Genomic DNA, 8,844 nt, shown 5'->3' on the forward strand with positions numbered 1-8,844 from the left:
TTAATCTAGTGGCGCTGTGGTCTAATCTAGTGGTGTCATCTAGTGTTGTGTGTTGTTTAATCTAGTGGTGCTGTGGTCTAATCTAGTGGTGTCATCTAGTGTTGTGTGTTGTTTAATCTAGTGGCGCTGTGGTCTAATCTAGTGGTGTCATCTAGTGTTGTGTGTTGTTTAATCTAGTGGTGCTGTGGTCTAATCTAGTGGTGTCATCTAGTGTTGTGTGTTGTTTAATCTAGTGGCGCTGTGGTCTAATCTAGTGGTGTCATCTAGTGTTGTGTGTTGTTTAATCTAGTGGTGCTGTGGTCTAATCTAGTGGTGTCATCTAGTGTTGTGTGTTGTTTAATCTAGTGGTGCTGTGGTCTAATCTAGTGGTGTCATCTAGTGTTGTGTGTTGTTTAATCTAGTGGTGCTGTGGTCTAATCTAGTGGTGTCATCTAGTGTTGTGTGTTGTTTAATCTAGTGGTGCTGTGGTCTAATCTAGTGGTGTCATCTAGTGGTGTCATCTAGTGTTGTGTGTTGTTTAATCTAGTGGTGCTGTGGTCTAATCTAGTGGTGTCATCTAGTGTTGTGTGTTGTTTAATCTAGTGGCGCTGTGGTCTAATCTAGTGGTGTCATCTAGTGTTGTGTGTTGTTTAATCTAGTGGCGCTGTGGTCTAATCTAGTGGTGTCATCTAGTGTTGTGTGTTGTTTAATCTAGTGGCGCTGTGGTCTAATCTAGTGGTGTCATCTAGTGTTGTGTGTTGTTTAATCTAGTGGCGCTGTGGTCTAATCTAGTGGTGTCATCTAGTGTTGTTTAATCTAGTGGCGCTGTGGTCTAATCTAGTGGTGTCATCTAGTGTTGTGTGTTTAATCTAGCGGCGCTGTGGTCTAATCTAGTGGTGTTGCCTATGGTCCAATCTAGTGTTGTGTGTTGTTTAATCTAGTGGCGCTGTGGTCTAATCTAGTGGTGTCATCTAGTGTTGTTTAATCTAGTGGCGCTGTGGTCTAATCTAGTGGTGTCATCTAGTGTTGTGTGTTGTTTAATCTAGTGGTGCTGTGGTCTAATCTAGTGGTGTGTGTTGTTTAATCTAGTGGTGTCATCTAGTGTTGTTTAATCTAGTGGTGCTGTGGTCTAATCTAGTGTTGTGTGTTGTTTAATCTAGTGTTGTGTGTTTAATCTAGTGGCGCTGTGGTCTAATCTAGTGTTGTGTGTTGTTTAATCTAGTGTTGTGTGTTGTTTAATCTAGTGGTGCTGTGGTCTAATCTAGTGGTGTCATCTAGTGGTGTCATCTAGTGTTGTGTGTTGTTTAATCTAGTGGTGCTGTGGTCTAATCTAGTGGTGTCATCTAGTGTTGTGTGTTGTTTAATCTAGTGGCGCTGTGGTCTAATCTAGTGGTGTCATCTAGTGTTGTGTGTTGTTTAATCTAGTGGCGCTGTGGTCTAATCTAGTGGTGTCATCTAGTGTTGTGTGTTGTTTAATCTAGTGGCGCTGTGGTCTAATCTAGTGGTGTCATCTAGTGTTGTTTAATCTAGTGGCGCTGTGGTCTAATCTAGTGGTGTCATCTAGTGTTGTGTGTTTAATCTAGCGGCGCTGTGGTCTAATCTAGTGGTGTCATCTAGTGTTGTGTGTTGTTTAATCTAGTGGTGCTGTGGTCTAATCTAGTGGTGTCATCTAGTGTTGTGTGTTGTTTAATCTAGTGGCGCTGTGGTCTAATCTAGTGTTGTTTAATCTAGTGGCGCTGTGGTCTAATCTAGTGGTGTCATCTAGTGTTGTGTGTTGTTTAATCTAGTGGTGCTGTGGTCTAATCTAGTGGTGTCATCTAGTGTTGTGTGTTGTTTAATCTAGTGGCGCTGTGGTCTAATCTAGTGGTGTCATCTAGTGTTGTGTGTTGTTTAATCTAGTGGTGCTGTGGTCTAATCTAGTGGTGTCATCTAGTGTTGTGTGTTGTTTAATCTAGTGGTGCTGTGGTCTAATCTAGTGGTGTCATCTAGTGTTGTGTGTTGTTTAATCTAGTGGTGCTGTGGTCTAATCTAGTGGTGTCATCTAGTGTTGTGTGTTGTTTAATCTAGTGGTGCTGTGGTCTAATCTAGTGGTGTCATCTAGTGGTGTCATCTAGTGTTGTGTGTTGTTTAATCTAGTGGTGCTGTGGTCTAATCTAGTGGTGTCATCTAGTGTTGTGTGTTGTTTAATCTAGTGGCGCTGTGGTCTAATCTAGTGGTGTCATCTAGTGTTGTGTGTTGTTTAATCTAGTGGCGCTGTGGTCTAATCTAGTGGTGTCATCTAGTGTTGTGTGTTGTTTAATCTAGTGGCGCTGTGGTCTAATCTAGTGGTGTCATCTAGTGTTGTGTGTTGTTTAATCTAGTGGCGCTGTGGTCTAATCTAGTGGTGTCATCTAGTGTTGTTTAATCTAGTGGCGCTGTGGTCTAATCTAGTGGTGTCATCTAGTGTTGTGTGTTTAATCTAGCGGCGCTGTGGTCTAATCTAGTGGTGTTGCCTATGGTCCAATCTGGTGTTGTGTGTTGTTTAATCTAGTGGCGCTGTGGTCTAATCTAGTGGTGTCATCTAGTGTTGTTTAATCTAGTGGCGCTGTGGTCTAATCTAGTGGTGTCATCTAGTGTTGTGTGTTGTTTAATCTAGTGGTGCTGTGGTCTAATCTAGTGGTGTGTGTTGTTTAATCTAGTGGTGTCATCTAGTGTTGTTTAATCTAGTGGTGCTGTGGTCTAATCTAGTGTTGTGTGTTGTTTAATCTAGTGTTGTGTGTTTAATCTAGTGGCGCTGTGGTCTAATCTAGTGTTGTGTGTTGTTTAATCTAGTGTTGTGTGTTTAATCTAGAGGTGCTGTGGTCTAATCTAGTGTTGTGTGTTGTTTAATCTAGTGGTGCTGTGGTCTAATCTAGTGTTGTGTGTTGTTTAATCTAGTGGTGTCATCTAGTGTTGTTTAATCTAGTGGTGCTGTGGTCTAATCTAGTGTTGTGTGTTGTTTAATCTAGTGTTGTGTGTTTAATCTAGTGGCGCTGTGGTCTAATCTAGTGTTGTGTGTTGTTTAATCTAGTGGTGCTGTGGTCTAATCTAGTGTTGTGTGTTTAATCTAGAGGTGCTGTGGTCTAATCTAGTGGTGTGTGTTTAATCTAGTGGCGCTGTGGTCTAATCTAGTGTTGTGTGTTTAATCTAGAGGTGCTGTGGTCTAATCTAGTGTTGTGTGTTTAATCTAGTGGTGCTGTGGTCTAATCTAGTGGTGTGTGTTTAATCTAGTGGTGTGTGTTTAATCTAGTGGCGCTGTGGTCTAATCTAGTGTTGTGTGTTTAATCTAGTGGCGCTGTGGTCTAATCTAGTGTTGTGTGTTGTTTAATCTAGTGTTGTGTGTTTAATCTAGAGGTGCTGTGGTCTAATCTAGTGTTGTGTGTTGTTTAATCTAGTGGTGCTGTGGTCTAATCTAGTGTTGTGTGTTGTTTAATCTAGTGGTGCTGTGGTCTAATCTAGTGTTGTGTGTTGTTTAATCTAGTGGTGTCATCTAGTGTTGTTTAATCTAGAGGTGCTGTGGTCTAATCTAGTGGTGTGTGTGTTTAATCTAGTGGCGCTGTGGTCTAATCTAGTGGTGCTGTGGTCTAATCTAGTGGTGTTGTGTGTTTAATCTAGTGGTGCTGTGGTCTAATCTAGTGTTGTGTGTTTAATCTAGAGGTGCTGTGGTCTAATCTAGTGTTGTGTGTTTAATCTAGTGGCGCTGTGGTCTAATCTAGTGTTGTGTGTTTAATCTAGTGGTGCTGTGGTCTAATCTAGTGTTGTGTGTTTAATCTAGTGGTGCTGTGGTCTAATCTAGTGTTGTGTGTTGTTTAATCTAGTGGTGCTGTGGTCTAATCTAGTGGTGTCATCTAGTGTTGTGTGTTGTTTAATCTAGTGGCGCTGTGGTCTAATCTAGTGGTGTCATCTAGTGTTGTGTGTTGTTTAATCTAGTGGCGCTGTGGTCTAATCTAGTGGTGTCATCTAGTGTTGTGTGTTGTTTAATCTAGTGGCGCTGTGGTCTAATCTAGTGGTGTCATCTAGTGTTGTGTGTTGTTTAATCTAGTGGCGCTGTGGTCTAATCTAGTGGTGTCATCTAGTGTTGTTTAATCTAGTGGCGCTGTGGTCTAATCTAGTGGTGTCATCTAGTGTTGTGTGTTTAATCTAGCGGCGCTGTGGTCTAATCTAGTGGTGTTGCCTATGGTCCAATCTAGTGTTGTGTGTTGTTTAATCTAGTGGCGCTGTGGTCTAATCTAGTGGTGTCATCTAGTGTTGTTTAATCTAGTGGCGCTGTGGTCTAATCTAGTGGTGTCATCTAGTGTTGTGTGTTGTTTAATCTAGTGGTGCTGTGGTCTAATCTAGTGGTGTGTGTTGTTTAATCTAGTGGTGTCATCTAGTGTTGTTTAATCTAGTGGTGCTGTGGTCTAATCTAGTGTTGTGTGTTGTTTAATCTAGTGTTGTGTGTTTAATCTAGTGGCGCTGTGGTCTAATCTAGTGTTGTGTGTTGTTTAATCTAGTGTTGTGTGTTGTTTAATCTAGTGGTGCTGTGGTCTAATCTAGTGGTGTCATCTAGTGGTGTCATCTAGTGTTGTGTGTTGTTTAATCTAGTGGTGCTGTGGTCTAATCTAGTGGTGTCATCTAGTGTTGTGTGTTGTTTAATCTAGTGGCGCTGTGGTCTAATCTAGTGGTGTCATCTAGTGTTGTGTGTTGTTTAATCTAGTGGCGCTGTGGTCTAATCTAGTGGTGTCATCTAGTGTTGTGTGTTGTTTAATCTAGTGGCGCTGTGGTCTAATCTAGTGGTGTCATCTAGTGTTGTTTAATCTAGTGGCGCTGTGGTCTAATCTAGTGGTGTCATCTAGTGTTGTGTGTTTAATCTAGCGGCGCTGTGGTCTAATCTAGTGGTGTCATCTAGTGTTGTGTGTTGTTTAATCTAGTGGTGCTGTGGTCTAATCTAGTGGTGTCATCTAGTGTTGTGTGTTGTTTAATCTAGTGGCGCTGTGGTCTAATCTAGTGTTGTTTAATCTAGTGGCGCTGTGGTCTAATCTAGTGGTGTCATCTAGTGTTGTGTGTTGTTTAATCTAGTGGTGCTGTGGTCTAATCTAGTGGTGTCATCTAGTGTTGTGTGTTGTTTAATCTAGTGGCGCTGTGGTCTAATCTAGTGGTGTCATCTAGTGTTGTGTGTTGTTTAATCTAGTGGTGCTGTGGTCTAATCTAGTGGTGTCATCTAGTGTTGTGTGTTGTTTAATCTAGTGGTGCTGTGGTCTAATCTAGTGGTGTCATCTAGTGTTGTGTGTTGTTTAATCTAGTGGTGCTGTGGTCTAATCTAGTGGTGTCATCTAGTGTTGTGTGTTGTTTAATCTAGTGGTGCTGTGGTCTAATCTAGTGGTGTCATCTAGTGGTGTCATCTAGTGTTGTGTGTTGTTTAATCTAGTGGTGCTGTGGTCTAATCTAGTGGTGTCATCTAGTGTTGTGTGTTGTTTAATCTAGTGGCGCTGTGGTCTAATCTAGTGGTGTCATCTAGTGTTGTGTGTTGTTTAATCTAGTGGCGCTGTGGTCTAATCTAGTGGTGTCATCTAGTGTTGTGTGTTGTTTAATCTAGTGGCGCTGTGGTCTAATCTAGTGGTGTCATCTAGTGTTGTGTGTTGTTTAATCTAGTGGCGCTGTGGTCTAATCTAGTGGTGTCATCTAGTGTTGTTTAATCTAGTGGCGCTGTGGTCTAATCTAGTGGTGTCATCTAGTGTTGTGTGTTTAATCTAGCGGCGCTGTGGTCTAATCTAGTGGTGTTGCCTATGGTCCAATCTGGTGTTGTGTGTTGTTTAATCTAGTGGCGCTGTGGTCTAATCTAGTGGTGTCATCTAGTGTTGTTTAATCTAGTGGCGCTGTGGTCTAATCTAGTGGTGTCATCTAGTGTTGTGTGTTGTTTAATCTAGTGGTGCTGTGGTCTAATCTAGTGGTGTGTGTTGTTTAATCTAGTGGTGTCATCTAGTGTTGTTTAATCTAGTGGTGCTGTGGTCTAATCTAGTGTTGTGTGTTGTTTAATCTAGTGTTGTGTGTTTAATCTAGTGGCGCTGTGGTCTAATCTAGTGTTGTGTGTTGTTTAATCTAGTGTTGTGTGTTTAATCTAGAGGTGCTGTGGTCTAATCTAGTGTTGTGTGTTGTTTAATCTAGTGGTGCTGTGGTCTAATCTAGTGTTGTGTGTTGTTTAATCTAGTGGTGTCATCTAGTGTTGTTTAATCTAGTGGTGCTGTGGTCTAATCTAGTGTTGTGTGTTGTTTAATCTAGTGTTGTGTGTTTAATCTAGTGGCGCTGTGGTCTAATCTAGTGTTGTGTGTTGTTTAATCTAGTGGTGCTGTGGTCTAATCTAGTGTTGTGTGTTTAATCTAGAGGTGCTGTGGTCTAATCTAGTGGTGTGTGTTTAATCTAGTGGCGCTGTGGTCTAATCTAGTGTTGTGTGTTTAATCTAGAGGTGCTGTGGTCTAATCTAGTGTTGTGTGTTTAATCTAGTGGTGCTGTGGTCTAATCTAGTGGTGTGTGTTTAATCTAGTGGTGTGTGTTTAATCTAGTGGCGCTGTGGTCTAATCTAGTGTTGTGTGTTTAATCTAGTGGCGCTGTGGTCTAATCTAGTGTTGTGTGTTGTTTAATCTAGTGTTGTGTGTTTAATCTAGAGGTGCTGTGGTCTAATCTAGTGTTGTGTGTTGTTTAATCTAGTGGTGCTGTGGTCTAATCTAGTGTTGTGTGTTGTTTAATCTAGTGGTGCTGTGGTCTAATCTAGTGTTGTGTGTTGTTTAATCTAGTGGTGTCATCTAGTGTTGTTTAATCTAGAGGTGCTGTGGTCTAATCTAGTGGTGTGTGTGTTTAATCTAGTGGCGCTGTGGTCTAATCTAGTGGTGCTGTGGTCTAATCTAGTGGTGTTGTGTGTTTAATCTAGTGGTGCTGTGGTCTAATCTAGTGTTGTGTGTTTAATCTAGAGGTGCTGTGGTCTAATCTAGTGTTGTGTGTTTAATCTAGTGGCGCTGTGGTCTAATCTAGTGTTGTGTGTTTAATCTAGTGGTGCTGTGGTCTAATCTAGTGTTGTGTGTTTAATCTAGTGGTGCTGTGGTCTAATCTAGTGTTGTGTGTTGTTTAATCTAGTGTTGTGTGTTTAATCTAGTGGCGCTGTGGTCTAATCTAGTGGTGTTGTGTGTTTAATCTAGTGGTGCTGTGGTCTAATCTAGTGGTGTTGTGTGTTTAATCTAGTGGTGCTGTGGTCTAATCTAGTGGTGTTGTGTGTTTAATCTAGTGGTGCTGTGGTCTAATCTAGTGAGGTTGTTTCAGGACTACTGGAAGTGCTCAAAGTGTGAGGAGTTGAACCCTCCCCTCCCCCGAAACTGCAACCGCTGTTGGACGCTAAGAATGGACTGGTTTCCCGATTCTGACAGCAACTCTGCTGCCCCCAACCTCAAACCCTTACCCCCCAAGCCTACCCCAGCCCCGACAGAGCCCGACGAGACCGAAGGTCTGGATGTCCCAGACGGGAAGAGAGCCAGGTCGCCCCTTCCCCTCCTCAAAGACTCCCAGGAATTGATGTCTGTCTCTGGCCCCGATTCCCAAGACTCAGCCTGCTCCTCCCAGCCCTCCACCTCTTCTTCGAACTCCAACGGCGTGGGCTCAGGCTCGTCCTCTACTAGCGCCCCCTTCAGTCAAGAAGTGATGGCACCAGACTTGGAGCGTTTCAACAGCCTGGAGGCTCACCTCCCCGCCAGCTGCCTGGAGCCCTGCGTCATCTGTCAGACCAGGCCCAAGAACGGCTGCATCGTACACGGACGCACTGGGCACCTCATGGCCTGTTACACCTGCGCCAGGAAGCTGAAGAAGAGGAACAAGCTGTGTCCGGTCTGCAGGCAGCCTATCCAGTCTGTCGTCTTAATTTATCTCAGCTGAGGACGGCTATCGGCTAGACTGTGCATTCCAAATAAGCAGTCTATTCCCTTATGTAAGTGCACTACTCTCAACCATGGCCCCAATAGGACTCTGGTCTAAAGTAGTGCACTATTTAGGGAATAGGGTGTAACCCATAGCTACACAACTCCCTGTTCCTCAAAAACAACTTAAATCCTGAATGAATAAATAATGTTTTAATTTTGTTTATTTGGAAGTGATTTTATTTATGAACTCTATCAAACAAGGTACCTGTTGTTGTGTTGATTTGGGATTGATTTCTAGTGTTCAGTCAAATAGCCTTTCTAGTTTTTGAAATTTATCAAATTCTCTTAGTGGTGAAATATTCAATATATTTTATTAAATAAAGAATGTTTAGCAAATTAACAGAGATGGGGTTTCCTTTGTTTATTTTCACCTCGTCTTCCCTCTATTCTGCACAGATGATAATGATAGCGTTTTATATCATTGTATCTATAATGACGTGGGGTTTAAACTACGTGAAAGTCAAATGTCTCAATAAAGTTCGCTGGTAGAAAGAGACGTTTGTTGTTGACTCCGTCGACAAGAGCGAGTGGGTAGTGGTTACCAGGGTGACGACTTTTCATTTAAATCTTCAGGAAACATGTCTCAACCTGTTCTCTTGTCGAGCCCCATCCATATCTATTGCCCCTGGTGATAACTTGCCCGCCCCCCCCCCCCCAAAGCCCAAAGTCACTAGGGTAACCTATTCCCGTTTCTAGTGCACAGCTATTAACCAGGGCCCATGGGGAGCCATTTGGGTCACAAGATGACACTAAAACACTGCTGCTTTCTCAAGTCTCAACCCAGGCAAGACGACGAACTGCAGTTTGAAACATTTAAGGCTGTCGTTGATGCCATTGGAGTGCCGAAGAGACATTTTGAACCAATATTAAACCCAGGTTTTGATTTATATGGGCTAACATGTATTTG

General features: G+C 42.5%; 1 protein-coding gene across 2 annotated transcripts in view; it reads left to right on the plus strand.

Annotated features, from left to right (window-relative positions):
• Window positions 1-8,283, plus strand: part of LOC135529147 (E3 ubiquitin-protein ligase Mdm2-like) — a 28,236-nt gene extending 19,953 nt beyond the window's left edge. For both annotated transcript variants that reach the window (XM_064958024.1, XM_064958023.1), the window contains exon 11: window positions 7,288-8,283. In XM_064958024.1, the coding sequence (XP_064814096.1) occupies window positions 7,288-7,893 (606 nt within the window). In that variant the 3' untranslated portion in view covers window positions 7,894-8,283. The remainder of the gene's footprint in view (window positions 1-7,287) is intronic.
• The last annotated feature ends 561 nt before the right edge of the window (window positions 8,284-8,844 follow it).

This window comes from Oncorhynchus masou, unplaced genomic scaffold (assembly GCF_036934945.1).
Source record: "Oncorhynchus masou masou isolate Uvic2021 unplaced genomic scaffold, UVic_Omas_1.1 unplaced_scaffold_1106, whole genome shotgun sequence".
In the NCBI taxonomy this organism is placed as follows: Eukaryota; Metazoa; Chordata; class Actinopteri; order Salmoniformes; family Salmonidae; genus Oncorhynchus; species Oncorhynchus masou.